The following is an 18,212-nucleotide window of genomic DNA, read 5'->3' as shown; positions in this document are numbered from 1 at the left end:
GCTCTTAGAAGCACCATGCTCCTTTAAACCATAAATATAGGAGTATAATTGTACAGAATTGAGTTCTATGTTGGAGTGAACTATTAAACTCCTTCGTATCATCAAAACGTTTCTTGTCAGGTTGTTGCATCTCTCCCATTTTTTCCAGATTAGCTCTGCAGATTCAATCTGTTTAACAGTTAAATTGGTGGAAGGCTCACTAAACTGTATAAAGATTGATTACAAGTATGCATTTAGTTGATTTTTGATAATTAGGTTTGGACCATTGTTTTTGATACTATACGTCACCCAGGTCCACAACCAGATTGGGTCACCCCATTTTTATAATGGCTTCCTCAGGCAGAGCAGTCGTCCTATATTAAAAAAAGGAGTTGCACTTAGGAATTAATTTGGCCAGGACCTTACCAAAGATTTTGCAATCCAAGTTTAAGAGGCAGAGCGGCCTATATAGGTGCACGTCAAGGGGGATCTTTGCTCGGCTTGGGCAGAACCACTATCAGCGCCTCGCTTAGTGAGTCCGGGAGTCGACCCTTTTCCCTTGCTTCATGTAGCCATGCACCTCACGTTCTTCAGCAAATTATAGTGTGGAGTAGTGATACTAGAAGGTGTACCCATTGTATAAGTCTGCAATTAGGAATGTAGCACCTCTCACAATAGTAATCTAGTCCTATGCCAGCAAGCCCGGAGGTCCCCCCCCCCCCCCCAACTCCCGCGTGCCAACCCTGGGAAAATGCCTGATGCAGGACAGTGCCAAGACACAAAGATCTGCACACTAGACTCCATTTGTGTAACAATAAAGAGGCAATAAACAGTCAGAAAGGAACAATTCGATAAGGACATGCTCTGTTCAGTGAATAGTGGGAACATGATCAGCCAAAGGTTCATGGGTTCAATGGTTCATGGGCCCTCATCAATGTTCTGAGTGTCTGGCCTCTCCGTAGGGGACCCCTCCCAAATGCACCACGAGGATCGGTGAGAGGCAACCCACTTCACAGGACGCAGACCAGACCCAACTCCTCACATCCAGTCAGCTGCCAATCGTGGCGTCTCCTCCAGCCCTTGCGGGTCCTCCCTGGAAGTTGCCTAGAAGCCATTAGTGTCCAACTCTGTGTCAGATGTGCAGTTCGATCTCAAGGCTTCAAAAGAGTACTGACCACAGAGAAGCTCCATTGCCTCTGCTTGCTCCTTGGCTGCTTGCATCGGGGAGGGGCAGCTCTGAATCTCCCCTCTTCGCCGGCGCCTCTGCTAGGGTGGCAATTGCAAAAAACACAGTTGATGGACAGAATGTAGAACAATGTCATACATTCACCCCAGTACAAGGATCTGGGCCTAAATCCATTGTTTTTTTGCACTCCACACCACCCTGGGTTAGACACTGGCTATATGCAAATCAGCTCTGACCCTGTGCCCCATGGGAACAGTCCAGTCCGAACTACCAAGCCATGTCTTTCCCAGACCGGAATCAAGCATCCAAGGACCGGTTTCTGGCTATCAGCCTTCATTCTCTGCTAGGGTGTCAGGCACTCGCCAGCCTCCTGGTCCTAGAGTGTAGGCCTCACCAAGCCTTTAGGATGTAGCCAGGTCCAAGTTTCGCCAGCTGTCGAGAAGAAGTGAGTAGAGCCGCCATCGAATACCTTGATCTTAGCAGGAAAGAGCCATTGCTTGACCACTGGATAGGTGTTGGAAAAAGCATTGTACCTCCACGATGAAGTCCAGATAAGCAGTGAGGACGCTCTGTCTTCGAAGTGCTAAGGGCCTTTGGTACGAAACAGATGCAGAATCTGCTAAAGTCTCTGTCCCTGTAATGGGGTAGCTTAGCAATTTCAGGCCTTGGCGGGGCCCTTGGTGGAGGCTAGATGATTCACCCTCTCTACCGCGAAAAACTTGGGTACCTTGTCCTCCACATTGTGGTCATCAGCCATTGTTCAAGGAAGAGGTCTATGCTCTGACCTTCCTAGCATTCCATAAAGCCCATGAAGCATTATTCTGCATCGAGCGGCCCTCCGCATCGTTCACGCTTCTGTGTAGAGACCATCTCTGCCTTCATGTCTTTCAGTTGGGTCTGAAGCTCCTGCAGTGTGGTCACACCGCGGGCAAGGAAGATTTGTTATCCTCCACACAACCCACCAGTTCCTTAGGATCAGCTCGTAGGAGGTTCACATTCAAGGAGACCGCATCAATCTTGGACTCCAGCTTAATTTTTGAGTCCAGTATGGCATGCAAAATCTTCTCTAACTGGGCGGAGTGGCTGTGAAGACTGGCCTGAAGGGTGCTTAGTGTGCCCAGCCCACGATCGGGGGAGTGGAGGAATCTGCTGTCCCAAGCCTGTGGCAGGGAACCTGACCGATTTGTGCTTCACTGTTTTGCCTATAGGTCTACCAACCCCGTCTGGTAATGCCAATAGGCTCCCATCCGGGCAGCACCTGCTCCCAATGCCCGGCCCTGCCCTGCCCATATGTGGGTGAGCACCTATCCAGCACAAGTGTTACTCTAGACGTCCGGCATGCCCCGTCTGTAGGACTCCGGGACGGCGCTATGGAGCTTGTGTCTGCTTTGGAGGCCAGTCAAAGGCCAAATCAACAAGGCCGGGAGCCTTCCCACCCATAGTCACTGCGTCCAAACGAGTGCCGGGGCACGCCCAGATGGCCAGGATCGTACCCCTGCTACTTGCTTCCCAGTTGGGTACCTCAGTCCAGGTTCTGAGCAATGTCAGTCGCACACGGCCTCCTCTTCACTAGTCAGCCGCAAGCCCAATGTCCACAGGTCCCAGGAAGCTGCCTTGCATCCATCTGGGCAGCCTACAGTCCGTGTGGGCTTGTGCTCAATTCCAACGAGGTCCCGCTTGATTGTCCCATGCACGGCCTTCCCAGTGCCTTCTCATCGCTGGTGATGCTGCACCAAACTCGTTACGCAAGGCCTGCTCCGAACATCGGAATCACTGGCCCTCGTCGCGCTGTGCACCACCCTCTGTGAGCCTCACCACCGGGCCGCAGGCGGCTGGTGCCTCGCCTCACAAACCATGGTTGTGGAGCCCTCTCAGAACGTAGGATCCACGGGCCCTATAAAAGCATTATCCGGAGTCCTCCCTGTGTCTTGACAACGCTGGGCTACTGTGACCCATCCCTCAGCCTGGTAGATATGGCATCCGCAACTCCAATCCATGCTGCCTCTCTTTGGTGACCAACCGTCCGTAAATTTCACGGACTGCCCGTTATTCTGGCCCCTTGTCCGTTGTCCGTGAGCATTTCTTTCACAGACGCCTTTTGTCCGTAATTTTGGGGATGGCAGCAGGCTGTGCCAGCTCGCACTTCTCGGAGGCAGCAGCAGCAGCCCCTACCCGACCTCACTCACTCTTTGTACGGGCCCATTGTCATTCTGATCTGGCTGATTATCACCTAAAGAATGACAATGGGCCAGAGGTGTAAGGAAGCACGGGGGGGGCGTGTGGAGGGTGTCAGAAAAGTGTTTCATGGCCATTCCTTTGATCTGTGACTCGCAGATCAGCACAGGGCAGGATAAAAAACCAATAAGGCTTGAATAATCACTCTAACACAGCATGAGTGTGTGGGAGATGGGGGGCGCAAAGGGCAGAGGGTGCCGAAGTAGCCAAAAGGGGCGACAGAGAAAATATGATAATGGTAAGTAAAAAAATGCACAAGGCAAATAGAGGGAGAAAGCGAAGGAAGACTAGAATGCAAATACTGAAAGAATGCTGGAAAGAAAGAGAAAGATTTAGATTTAACAATGGAAGGAAGGACAAGAGGATGATCAAATGGAACACAAATGAATGTTAATGTGGAATATGGAAATATGAAAAGAAAATTAAATATGATTTTAAAGAATAGAGAGAGACTGAGACTTAATGAAAGGATGCACAGACCGAAAGATAGAAAGAAAATAAATGGAGGATGTAAAGAAGAAAGTAGATGACAAAGGTGGATAGAACGAAGGACGTAAGGAAAGAAAGAATTTAAAGACGGAAATAATAACAGACAAACGTCAATATAGGTAAGTGCACTTTTTGACCAAGTTTCTTTCCTGCTGTAAAAAGCATCATTTTGCATTATTTTTGCAAACTTTTATAAGGGGAACAATTTTCCCAGACTTCAAAATGAAAGACCAGGATAGCTCACTTTGCTCCTTTATTTAGTGCCATATAAAGTGTGGGTATTTTATTTTTCTGGCTACCTGGTAAAGGACCCTTTTGTAGTTACAGCGCATGGCATGCCGTCCTCTGAATAGGCCTAGGGCACTGCATGCTGCTTTTGTGGAAGAGCCGTGCTGGAGAACTAAGCTACATTTTGAAATATCCGACAGGATGAAAGGCAGACTTCTGAGTACTTTCCACTACTGCAATTTTTGGGCCATAACAAAAAGGTCTCTTTAACTCTGGTGATTAATGTATCTCTTTGAGAGATCTGAGGTTTCACTAATACCGGTTTTGACTCATAAAGAAGCATAGAGGCATTATTTAAAATGAAGAAGAAAAAAAATAAGAAGCATAGAGGCATAATGCGCCACTTGTAAGGCACAAAGTGTAACATGCCGAGTAAAGTATTTATTTGTATTAGAATTGTAAAGACCACCCCCGCCACTATGTTATGTGTTATATCCTCAGTTTGTATTTCCGGGTCACTGGAATTGTGCGGCTTCAACAGTTTTCGCATGATAGATGGATTTGCCGCATGTGCCACATAATCCATTATTAGCTGAATATATCTGAAGATTCTAATTTAAAAACAGTTGCTACCTCAAATGGTTAAAAAATAACGAAAAGGGCAGTGATGTATTGCAAAGGCCCTTTGTAAAGGTTGACTGGTCACCTTCCTTTGCATATTACTATATTTGGGTGTTATACAGGTACTAACGAGGTGCAACCTATGACCAGAAAGTGTTGAAATGTACACAAATGAGAAAATAATATGGTAATACTATGACAAAATTTGCAGCATTACGCTGCATAAATTCTCTTTTCTTGAAAAAATAATGTAATCTACCTTGCAGCATAATTTGGCCCTCCCTGCTGCATAATTCCAGTGACCCTGCATATAGTACCTAACAGTATGGATGCCTTGTGACTCCTACACCTTGTAGCCCTCCTTGCCTTAAGTAACATTTCCTATACATTGATTTATATACTTATGAGTCATTGTCTCTGAACAATAAGTGTGTGAGCTGAAGCGCTCAACACCCTACATTGGGCGGAGCAGCACTGTAAAATAAATGACATACGCATGAGCGAGGGGCTATATAGCGATGAGGGGCACCATGGGAGGTGGATAGTGAGGGAATCTGTGCAGAGGGAGGTCTTTAATGAAGGGGCGTAATGAAAGCTGAAGGTCTCTGCATCCCTTGCAGTGCAGGTGGGACAACATTTCAAAGAAACCCCAAACTGTAAGCAAAATATCATATGAAATACCACAAAAAGAGCTGCACAGTTGCTCAAAGCTGTGCACATACCAAAGTGACGAGGTGCACGATTGTTTCAACTTAATTTAAACTTATTTTGACATGTATTTATGTTGGTTATCTATGTTCGAGGCATGTGGGCTGCTGAATTCATATCTGTGCATAGATCGTCGCCTAGTGTTGGGTCCGGATGATTGCACATTGTTGTCCTGGAAGAGTCTTCGAAGTATCACGGGATAGGTGGCTCCTCCCCTGGACTACAGTGCGCATGGGCATCGACTCCATCCCCAGATTGTTTTTTTCCGCCATTGGGTTTGGATGTGTTTCGGTTCCCTCTGTCGGAATCGATAGTTGTTTAACTTACTTTGCTCGAGACCAAAAGGTCTTTAGGACTCTCGTCGGTATTGTCTATCGTTCGGGTTCGTTTGTTTCATCGACTCCGAACCATCTCTACCCTTCCGCGTGCTTTCGGCGCGGACGGGCCTACACGACGCTCCAACCTACTTCATCATGGAACGAAGTCCATTTAAGAGGTGCCCGGTGTGTGCCTCAAAGTACCCACATATCGACGTGCACCCAGTGTGCAATAAGAGCTTGTCGCCGGACCACGACGAGGCCAAGTGTATGGCCTGCTCCAAGTTCCGGTCGAAGAAGACACTCAAGCTCCGCCGAGCTGCAAGACTGCAGGCCCAGCGATCGGTACCCCCTCCGACGGACATCTTCGAGGAGGATGTCGGAGACGACACTATCCAAGATATCACAGAATCTAACGCGGCGTCGGAGGTCGAGGAAGACTACGACGCGGAAGACGAGGATTTCGAGGAAGAAGTCGAGGAGGTAGGGGACGACGACTGGGCCATTGCCACCGTGGAGGATAGCTCGGAAGAGGAGCTTCCTCACACTGACTCCGGGGCCAGCCCCCATTCTAAGGCCCAGGCCGAGGGATCGCCTTCGGGCCTTACCCAAAGCCTTGATTCCCGTCCCACGGCTCCGCCTTCCGGCCCGGCCACGGACATTGATACGGCACCGCTTACGGTACAAAAACCGAAAGTGAAACCATCGGTCTCGGACGTATCGAAACCAAAAACGCAAGTTGCACTGGTCGGTTCGAAGACTTCGGAGACCTCGGCGCCGAAGAAATCCAAGATGGCCGTCGAGCTCAAGAGCCGCACAAAAATGGCCGACCCGAAAACTACGGTGTCGAAGCCGAAGGTGACAACGCCCGACGCGGCTGCGTCGGCGCCGAAATTGGTCGACGCACTGAAGAGTCGCATCGATACCAAGAAGGTCGACGGCCATAAGAAGGCCACAAAGGCGGCAGGACGACCCCAAGTCTCACACTGCCCCGCTTCCACTCGACAAGGCCAAGGGGGGAGCTGCATCGGCTCCGAAGACTGCGTCCTTCGTCGCCGTCCCAAAACCAGCTTCAGAAGACTCTCTCGAGCCGGTCCGTCCCTCCGTCTCGTTCACCAAGAAGGTCACAGAGTCCCTTCAGCGTATTAGGGAGGGGGCCGCAGCAGTCGAGCCGAAGGACACTGTGCCGCCCAAGCCTCTACAAAAACCGGCAAAGGCGCCAACGCCGATTCTGTTCACGTTGCCGCCGAAGACGGCGCTGAAGGCTTTCACAGCAAAACCTGGGGCCGGGGTGCCCTTGAAGTTATCGTCGGCGCCGAAGGCATCGTTGGTGGTTCCAAGCCCGCGCCACCAACCACTGGCAGAAGAGGAGCGCCGAGAAGTGATCATCGACGCCAACACAGGCAAGCTCTCTCTCCTTAAACGGAAGATCACCCCTGAGCCAGCTTTGGAGCATTTCCAAATCCCACTTAAGAAAAAGTTGGACTCTGCTGGTGCCTCTCCCCTATGGAGCCTGCATCACCACAAAGCCATGAACTCTCACCCACTCATTCTAATGTTGAGGAGGGTGATGGAAACGAAGAGGATGAGTATGCCTATCCAGTTTACTCAGACCCAGAGGATGTGACTGAGCCTTGGTCTGCTGGTGGCGACCCTGGGGACCCTCATTCGGGACAGGAGCCTCAGCTGTTTTCAGCAAAAACTTCCCCAACAGAGGACTCTGCGGCTTTCAATGCTCTGATTGAACGAGCGGCAGCCAATCATGACGTCGACCTCCATGCGGACCCAGTAGACGTCGATTTTCTTTTTGACACCTTTTCAGTCGCTGAAAAAACTGTAAAGACATTGCCAATGTTCAAAGGGGTGTTAAAACATGCGCCGGAGGTCTTCAAGGAGCCCACCCGAGCAAGAGTCATCAACCCTCGTATCGACAAGAAGTACAAGGCAGCGCCCACTGATCCAACATACATCAAAGGACAGTTGCCTCTGGATTCCTTGGTTGTCTCCAATGCATGCAAAAGAGCCAACTCACAGACTACGGGTGATGCTCCTCCCCCAGACAAGGAATCAAAAGTATTTGAGGCTTCGGGGAAACGTGTTGCTGCGCAGGCAGCCAACATATGGCGCATATCCAACACACAGGCGCTACTTGCGCGTTACGACAGGGCACACTACGACACTCTTGAGACCCTTCTACAGCACTTGCCAGATCAATATAAGGAGGGAGCAGAAATGTTGATTCAGGAGGGGAAGCTCATCACCAATGCTTCAATTAAGTGCGCTCTGGATGTGGCTGACACCGCCTCAAGGGCAATAAACACTAGTGTTCTACTGCGTAGACATGCATGGCTCAGAATATCCGGTTTCAAACCGGACATTCAAACTACCATACTAAACCAAACTGTCAATCCAGACCACCTGTTTGGCCCAGAAGTTGATACCACCCTCGAAAAAATGAAAAAGGACACCGACACTGCTAAGTCTATGGGTGCCTTGCAGTCCCAGCAGTTTCGGGGTGGTTCCTTTCGACGCTCCAATAATAGAGGCACCTCGAGGGGTCAAGCGTCACAGTCCACGCAATTCTATAAAAGTAACACCCAATCCTCCTATACCAACAAGGGTCGGGGTGGATACCGTGGCAACAACGTCAAAGGCAGAGGACGTGGTAATAACAGCTCCAGGTCCTCCACCGCCAGCAAACAGTGACGCCTTGTCACTGCCCCCCGACCACGCAACACCGGTCGGGGGGAGACTCCAGCAGTTCCTGCCCATGTGGAAGTCCATCACCACGGACAGGTGGGTCAGATCTCTTATCCAATATGGTTATTGTCTGGAGCTCACATCCACTCCACCCAACATACCCCCAAAAAGCCGCACTATGCCCGGCGAGCACTTGCACTTGTTGCAGCAGGAAGTCAACGTCATGCTGCAAAAAGGAGCAATAGAGCTCGTGCCCCTGCAGGAAAGGGGTACAGGAGTTTACTCCCTGTACTTTCTGATTCCAAAGAAGGACGGATCCCTCAGGCCCATCCTAGACCTCAGACCTCTCAACTTTTACATTCTGTCAGAACATTTCCATATGCTCACGCTGCAGCAGGTTCTCCCACTGCTTCAGCAGGGGGACTTCCTGGCGACTCTGGACCTCAAGGATGCGTACTTTCACATTCCACTGCATCCTTCACACAGAGTACCTCAGGTTCACCATTCAAAACCAGCACTACCAGTTCAAGGTTTTGCCTTTCGGGGTCACCACAGCGCCCAGGGTCTTCACAAAGTGCCTAGCAACGGTGGCGGCGCATCTGAGACGTCAGAACATCCACGTCTACCCCTATCTGGACGACTGGCTCATTCAAGCGAAGTCGGCCCAGCAGTGCGCCGACCACGTGTCCCACACCATTCACCTTCTGCACGATCTGGGGTTCTCACTGAATTACCCAAAATCCCATCTCCAGCCCCCCCACGTACGGCAGTATCTGGGTGCGACCATAAACACTCTGGCGGCCACTGCGCAGCCAAATTCAGTGAGAGTCAACAGCATTCAGTCGCTGATCCAACGATTCAGACCTCAACACTCGCTTCCAGCAAGAGTGTTCATGCAGTTGATAGGCATGATGGCCTCCTGCATCTCCATAGTCCCACACGCGAGACTACATATGCGTCCGCTTCAGGAGTGCTTAGCACGTCAGTGGACTCAGGCTCACAGGCAGTTGAAAGACCTAGTGTTGGTGAGCGGTCGGGCATAAAACTCTCTGCATTGGTGGAATCCACAAAACCTTTGCAAGGGCCGACCGTTTCAAGAGCCTGTGCCGCAGATCATCCTGACAACGGACGCTTCTCTCCAGGGATGGGGAGCGCATGTACTCCAATACACAGTGCAGGGACTATGGACACTACAGCAAAAGAAGATGCACATCAATGTACTGGAACTGATGGCAATCTTCATGGCCTTAAAGGCATTCAAAGTACATCTGTGCAACAAGGTCGTGTTGATCCGGACGGACAACATGACGGCCATGTACTACATTCAGAAACAGGGGGGCACACACTCTCCGCAGCTGTCTCATCTGGCTCAGAGCATGTGGAAGTAAGCCATTCAGAGGAACATTTTCCTCATGGCAGAACATCTCCTGGGCAAGGACAATCAGATGGCGGACCTGCTCAGCAGGCACAGCCACCAAATGCACGAGTGGGAGTTACATCCATCAGTACTCCAACCGTACTTCCAGAGGTGGGGTCATCCAGAGATAGACCTGTTCGCCACAAGGGAGAACGCAAAATGCCAAAGCTTCGCCGCCAGGTTCCCACACCCGCAATCGCAGGGCAATGCGATATGGATGAACTGGTCAGGCAGATTTGCGTACGCTTTTCCCCCAGCACCTCTGATACCGCTGGTGGCGCGCAAGCTCAGGCAGCACTCGATGACTCTCATCCTAGTTGCTCCAACGTGGGCTCGCCAACCATGGTACACCACGTTTCTGGAACTTTCCGTGGTACCGCATCAAAGGCTTCATCTCACACCCAGCCTTCTGACGCAGAGCCATGGCGACATTCAGCACCCAGATCCGCAACAGCTCAACCTGGCGATCTGGCTCCTGAGGTCCTAGAGTTTGGCTACCTTAATCTTCCTCCCAATTGCATGGACATCATTCGGGAGGCAAGAAAGCCCACTACTAGAGCATGTTATGCGGCTAAATGGAAGCGGTTTGTCATCTATTGCGCAAACCACAACATTAATCCTCTAGATGCTTCCATTCAGAACATCATCTGTTACCTGTTCCATCTATACCAGTGTAATCTGGCATATACTTCCATCCGCATTCACCTGTCTGCGATGGCCGCATACCTCCAAAATAGACAGCACCTTTCCCTTTTCAAGGTGCCTGCTATCAAGGCATTTCTGGAAGGACTCAAAAGGGTCATTCCGCCACGGACTCCACCAGCTCCAGAATGGAACCTCAATGTGGTTCTTACAAGACTGATGGGTCCTCCCTTTGAGCCACTACATTCTTGCGAACTTCAGTTCTTGACTTGGAAAGTGGCTTTCCTAGTAGCAATTACATCGCTACGGAGGGTTAGTGTGCTGCAGGCCCTCACGATCCAAGAGCCTTTCTTCCAAGTTCATTCAAACAGGGTAGTGCTCCGCACTAACCCTAAATTTCTACCCAAGGTTGTGTCTCAGTTCCACATCAACCAAACCATTGAGTTGCCGGTGTTCTTTAAAAATCCAGAGTCACTGGCCGAGCGGATGCTCCACACCCTTGACGTTAAACGGGCCCTAATGTATTACATTGATAGGACCAAGGATTTTAGAAAGACTAAGCAGCTTTTTGTTGCCTTTGCGCCACATCACAAAGGTAACCCTATTTCCAAGGCTGGTATTGCTAGGTGGATCGTGAAATGTATTCAAATCTGCTATGCAAAGGCAAAGCGCACTCTTATCATTCCACCAAGAGCCCACTCCACCAGAAAGTTGGGGGCCTCTATGGCTTTCCTTGGAAACATTCCCTTAGAGGACATATGTAGAGCAGCCACATGGTCTACCACACATACATTTACTAAGCATTACTGTGTAGACGTGCACTCCAAACAGCAGGCAGCTGTAGGGTAGGCTGTTCTCAAGACACTTTTCCAAACTGCTGCAGCTGGCACGGGCGGCCGCCGCTAATGGAGGGACTGCTATGTATTCTATGCACAGATATGAATTCAGCAGCCCACATGCCTCGAACTGCAAATGCTACTTACCAGTATGCATCTGTTCTTGGCATGTAGGGCTGCTGACATTCATATCGCCCGCCCTCCTCCCCGGCACCTGTAGCAGCTGCAGTGTTCACATTTCATTTCATGGCATGGTCATAATTCACCGAGTTTCACTCCATCTTGGCCACAATGGCTAAAAAACAATCTGGGGATGGAGTCGATGCCCATGCGCACTGTAGTCCAGGGGAGGAGCCACCTATCCCATGATACTTCGAAGACTCTTCCAGGACAACAATGTGCAATCATCCGGACCCAACACTAGGCGGCGATCTATGCACAGATATGAATGTCAGCAGCCCTACATGCCAAGAACAGATGCATACTGGTAAGTAGCATTTGCATTACTTACTTATACACTACTGTACGACCTTCTCTGATGTGTCTGAAAACGTACATTTTGTCCCAAATTTCTGTCCTGAATTTTGACCTGCTGTCTTGAATTTATGTCCTGAATTTTGACCCTTTGTCCTGAATTTTTACACTCACTGTCCTGAATTTGCACCTATGCCAGTTGGTCACCCTATGCCTCTCTCTGCCTACACGGCCAAGCGCTGCAGCAGATCCTGGAGTAGTTGACGGTGGGACCTGGGCATCGGTTGCCCCGCCTACCTAAATCAATTCATAGGGGCACCAGAACACCGGTGGATGCCCCCAGGCCTGACCCAGGAGGATGGGGAAGGATATTTTACGTGCCCAGGCCAGAGCTCTCAAAAGCGCGGGCTGCTGTGGCCACCATCTTGTCCTTACCCCTACCTCCTTACCCACCCTCCATAATCCTATTTATGTTAGCAGTACCAAGACCTCTAGAACTATATTTAACTATCTTGATGCCTGTGTTGATGAAATGCTTCAGAACAGATGCTAATGGATTTTGTTTGGTGCTATTGAGAGCCAGCTACATGAAATGCACTATTCAGAAAATACAGAACTCTGAAAAATAGTCGTCATTGCAATTGTTAATCCTCTCTTGAAATTGTAACTAAGCTCCAAACTAGGCTGGATATGGCAACTGTTAAGCTTCTGAAAAATAGTGGTCATTCAATTTTCAGTCTCTCTTGAAATTGTAACTAAGCTCCAAACTAGGCTGGATGGCAACTGTTATGCGTCACAGAGCCAAAAGAATACGGGCTTAAGCTTGTGCTTGTCGTAATCTGAATTGACCCCTTTATTGTCGAGCAGCACACCCAACACTCAAAAGGAAGCGTGGGTCTTTTGACGAATGAAAAAAATAAAATGCCTAATGAAAAGTAATGGTGTCTTTAAATAGACTTGCTTTAGTGAGTATATTTTGAGTGGAAAGCATGATATCCTTTTACCTCTAAATTCTTGAGTCCTCGATATTATTCTGTTTTTGTTAAATTGCTCCGCGTATCCTGAACATTGAGCCCAGCCTCATCTAACTGCTTTTCAGCTTTGGCGCCTCGTTAGGAGGGCAAAGTGCTTTGAAAGATGGAATGAGACTGCAGCAACCCGGTCGATAATTACTGTCCCTCGCTGACCACAGATAATTACTGTCCCTCGCTGACCACGTGGTTTTGTGTGATTTGAATGGATTGACAGGACAAAAGCCTCTTCCCCTAGACTGGCCCTGCTCCTCATTTGGGAATGCATGTCCTTAAGGTCAAGGGAACCGAAAATGGCGTTGATGCTAAGTTTTGTATGCCAGCTGTGCCAGCGCTTGCTCTGAGAATGCTCTGTTTATACTTTTGATGCACATGCATACTTTCTTACACTATTATCTAGCAATTATTTTATCACTCTTTTCTTTACACTTCCTTCTAATTTACGTGTCCATATCTTTTTCTGTTTCTATCATACTCGCTGCCTTTTATTTCCCTGCTTTTCTCTCTGTCTTCCAAATGCCGTTTCCCCCATATAATTGTGCTTCTTTACATTCTCCGAACAATTAATAAGTGTTTTGATTGGAAACCTTATGTTGCTCTAGCATGGTGTTAAAGTCATCTAAATATTAGGATGATATTAAACTTTTGAGACAGAGAATTTTATTCAACTTTCCTATTATCTTATTGCAGGATCTTCTTCATACTGTCTTTAAGAATGGCAAAGTTACAAAGAGTTACTCTTTTGATGATGTAAGAGACAACGCTCGACTGAAAAGTGACGAACTGGAAATATGATTTTATGAACTTTGAGCCCATGATTATCTGTAGTAGAAGTGTCTAGAACAGGTTTATTGTACAGATCTGTGTGTTTGTATTGCAGAAGAATGGCATCCAAATATTTTATTTGTGGACATTCTGCCCTCTTTTTAAAGCATAATGCAAGAACTGCAACTCAAAATGTATAATAAATGCTCCTTTAGTATTTTAGTGTATACTGTAATTTAATCTGGTATTGAGTATTTCTGAGATGGCATTGAGGAAATCTTTTTATATGCATACGTGTCACATGGATAGTTTTCTTCAGCTCTTACTTTACAATTATTATATGGTATTTGTATTTTTGTACAAACATGTCTGTTGTATTTAAAACTTCAATAATTTTTTGCTTTTCTAATTTTTGTTTAATGTGTTTTGCAACTTTTAAGGAAAGGGACACAACTCGTTCTTTCCATTATTCAACTGTTCACAGCCTTTCCAAAACATGGCCAGACATTTCTGCCACTTGTTAAGTGTGAGTTTGGTTTTATCTGTGTTAGATGAGCAGTTGTCTGACCTCGATGTCTCCTGATGTCTATATACCTGGCCATTTCACTTGTAATTTTGTATTGCTTTTTTTGAGTATCACATATATGTATGTAATTGTAAAATGCAAATTACCTCCTACAGCTCATCCTTTTGTCACTCTTTTGCCTCTACATTCGAATATGCACTTGAAGTTTTTATGAGCCTGGGGCTAAAACGATCTATACTGCCCATCCAGACCTCATATAATAGATGTGTACTCCTACTATACACTGTAGAAACTTTTGTGTTTTTTAAAAACAGTCTACTTTTGTGCTTTTTTTCATATACTATTGCTGTTTCAAAGTATAATACTAGGTTACATTGTGCACTTATTTTTTTATTTTTGTTGTTTTTGATGCCTTCAAACTGGATGTTCAGGTATATAGAAAAAACAATTTTAAATGTCAAGAAAAATATGTTAGAGGCACCTTTTAAATCTGATTGTACATATCCTGGCTGCACGTTTAGGGTATTGTCAGTACTTAATAGAGTTTCTGACCATTAGCTTCAAGTACTCATGGCACTTATCATGAAAGGACTTATTTTGCCTTGATGGAAAACAGAATATCACCCTGAAAACTAGGCCTTCATCTGTTTGTTTCACAAGTTCTAATCTTCATCTTGCCATTATACCGTAAGTACCTCTCATTATTTGAGATAGGAGGTTAGGATGCCTTAATATGTAATTATCTGATCTGACTTTAGAAAGCTCTACGTGAAAAGCCTACTTGAATGCACACTTGTTTCAGAAGAAATCTGAGAACCAATAATTGGGGACTATAATCTGAAAGACACTTGACATTTATCAGCAATTGACGATGCAATCTTTTGTGGTTCTTATTGCAATTAATATTTAATTTTGAAGCATCAAATGGTTTTTCTCTTTCACTCGACCAGGAGTTTGTACTGTAGATTTCTCAAATCAGATTACGGTTTCAGTTTTCTTTGGATATTACAAAAACTGTATTTCATGTAAAGGCATTTCTGTTCACCCTTGAATTGTTTCTTTTTCTTTTGTGTAGAATGAACAGTCAATAGTAAAATATTAAGTTGTATCATAGAATATATAATTAATATATATATGTATAAATATAAAGTTCTCATTGACTCACAAAAAAACTAGATAATGCAGAGAATCTATTTTAATTCTTGAAGTGTATATTCACGAAATTTTGTGATTGGTGATTTAAAACTATTGTAAAGTGGTGCTCATGTACCAACAAATATGATGGCTGTTAACTTCTTGTAATTCATATTTTTGTATTTAAATTCCAAACCAATAGTGTAAATGCAGTTCAATTTTTTGTATCCCAGTGATTAATTTAATGGTCGATTTAATGTTTGTCATTATTTTTACGTTTTGATTGAATTCGGGTTCTATACCATTATCTAGAAGTCACGTTAGTCTCTATTTCTAAATCTTTCATGAAGTTAGTACCTTTAACATCCCAACAGGCCAAACACAAAAAGCAGTTCTGTGGATGTGCATTTTTAATAGCCTATGAAGACTGTTTACTACCGTAAAATATTCTTGGTCCTCAAGTGCTTGCACAACATCCCAACACTTCCAAAAAGTAACAGACGAGCACATGTAAGATTGTTAAAAACATTGAGGTTTTTCTTTTGGGGTTAATAAATTTGATTGTTCAGTTTCGTAGTAAACTATTTCTACGGATTTGAGACTCAATGACTAGTTGTTTTTGCTTTCTAATGCAGTGATTCTATTTTGTGTATTGTGTACATTCATTTTTTTACTTGTTTTTCTTGTGATGTTGATATTTTCCTAAAACCTTTGTAAATCTAAATTGTGTGCCTCCATAAAGGCTCTCATCGACAGTTCAAAATGTGCTTCATATTTTCCCTAACTGTAGCTCACACTTGGTATACATCAAACCGACTCTCACTCCTTGTTTATTAGCTTAAAACATCATCCTCACTAGTTTCATCATATTGTATGTATAAAACAATGATCATTAACACTGTAATGGAAGTGAGTTAAAAATATATTAATCAAATAGGTGACAACAGTACTCATGTGGCTCAAATTTTTTCGGCCAGTGTTTTTGTACAGTTGTAAATACGTTATTACTGAGCTGTGGGTTATAATTTCGAAAATAGATTTTTTTTATCACAGCCTACCTCTTTTCTTACATGCTTGAACTTGTCTCCCACCTGACCAAACAGCCCACACATCATTATGAGCCACTGAACTAAACACAAATGTAAGGTGGTGACAGGTACAATTACATTATCTTTGTGGTTACTATGGTGTTCTTGTACAAATGCCAGTGATTCAATAAAAATTAATATTGTTAATATATCATGTTATATTGTTGATAATTTCAATACACTTTAATAAATCATCTACTGTAATGTGCGTTAGCAACATCCTTCAATCTAATCCAGTTAATACAACAGATAAAATATTCCTTATCTCTGCAGGAGAAAGCAAAAGGATAGACGTTTCCACAAGTCGCAGTGGTTAGGATTTGCCACATATTCAAATATTTATGTTCTACAAACAAAATTCATATACAAAGCATACAACACAGGGTCCCAAATAGTGCACAGTAGAACACTTAACACACCCAACACACTTCTGAAATGCTATAATCAGCCAGCTGTTATTGAACTCCAAACACCACTTTCTGTGAAAACCCTTTCTAATTACACTTAAAATTAGCTTTCCTCAAAAGAACACGTGCAACAAGCCTCTCCCCAAACACCCTCATCACCTAAAGTTGATGGCTGGCTTCACCTTAAAACGTTTCATACAACTTTTGCTTAAGGGCACCAAATCAACTGGTTTGACCACTTACATAACTGCTTTAATGGGCTATTCAATATCCTCACTGAACGTAATACCCTACCACCACTAGAAAGGCTGTCCAGAGACTTGAAAAAGAATATTCCTGCTTTCCTACAGTAACATGTACAATTCTGTAACAGCATGCTACTTCTGAAGAGGGAAACAGTGCAAATCATGACAAATAACTGCTTAACCAGACACTACCATAGCATTGTTTTTTTAGTCATTCACAAGAATTCAACCCTGGATCTCATCCGCTCAAAACTGCTTCTAAAGAAGTTTGGTGAGTCTGCAATCTGGCTTGAGGGCTAGTTTCTGCACAGGATCATCAACCTTTAACAATTTACATTAGTTCTGGAAAAAGTTAATTCATTGACCTACCTGCAGCCTTTGGCACAATCTCAGTTTTGGCAAACCACAGTACTTCAGAGGCACTGTACAGAAGTGGTTAACTTCTTTCTTTAAGGACAGGCAGTTGGTTAAAGTGGTGAGCACGCACCAGATACAGCAAAGCGTGTGGATTTGTGCTACAATGTTCAATTTTATCCCCAATTCTAATTAACGTCAGCACAAAATCACTTCGTTGGATTGTAAGAGACTTAGAATTGCTTTGCACAAATATACAGGTGATACACAATTGTCTCTAAAAAAAACTAAAACATTCAAGACATTCTTGTCTTAAGAAGCGACTGTTATGCTTGCAAGACTCTGTGAAAGATTGCTTTCCTACGCCACACTTGGAGAATACAAAGTTTGAGATCTGAAAGAGACAATTAGTTATAGATTCCTTACCTTTAGAATTATCCCCAGGCGTCAGACTGGATCAGTAGAATTTTTTCATCAACCGTACCCCTGTACGTTGAAAGATGGTGTTTGTCGACTTCGCGTTCGTCGTTGGAGTCTTAATCGCCGAAAAGACGAAGCAGTGTCTACTTAGACGCCACATCGCGCGCCGCGTCATTTCTTTCTTTTTCCGTGCCAGCGCAGATCCGGAGAGAGCAGTACCTAAAGTCACTTTTTAACTGACTTATTTTGCGACATTTGTCAACACTGTTTTGAGTCTATTGACTCCTGGTGCACTCAAGGATGTCCAGTCAACATTGGTCTGTCTTCAAGGCTTGCAACCCCTGTCGCAAGCTGATGTCTGTTATGGACCCACACCTGTGGTGCCTGGAGCTCGACCATGATCCCAGGTC

At 45.6% G+C, this 18,212-nt stretch overlaps 1 protein-coding gene across 1 annotated transcript in view; it reads left to right on the top strand.

Annotated features, from left to right (window-relative positions):
• NAMPT (nicotinamide phosphoribosyltransferase) overlaps nucleotides 1-15,887 on the top strand; it is a 278,571-nt gene extending 262,684 nt beyond the window's left edge. The window contains exon 11 of the mRNA XM_086967106.1: nucleotides 13,554-15,887. Within this exon, the coding sequence (XP_086823232.1) occupies nucleotides 13,554-13,658 (105 nt within the window). The 3' untranslated portion in view covers nucleotides 13,659-15,887. The remainder of the gene's footprint in view (nucleotides 1-13,553) is intronic.
• The last annotated feature ends 2,325 nt before the right edge of the window (nucleotides 15,888-18,212 follow it).

This window comes from Lissotriton vulgaris, chromosome 1_1 (assembly GCF_964263255.1).
Source record: "Lissotriton vulgaris chromosome 1_1, aLisVul1.2, whole genome shotgun sequence".
Lineage (NCBI taxonomy): Eukaryota > Metazoa > Chordata > Amphibia > Caudata > Salamandridae > Lissotriton > Lissotriton vulgaris.
This window is presented reverse-complemented; position numbering and strand designations above follow the sequence as displayed.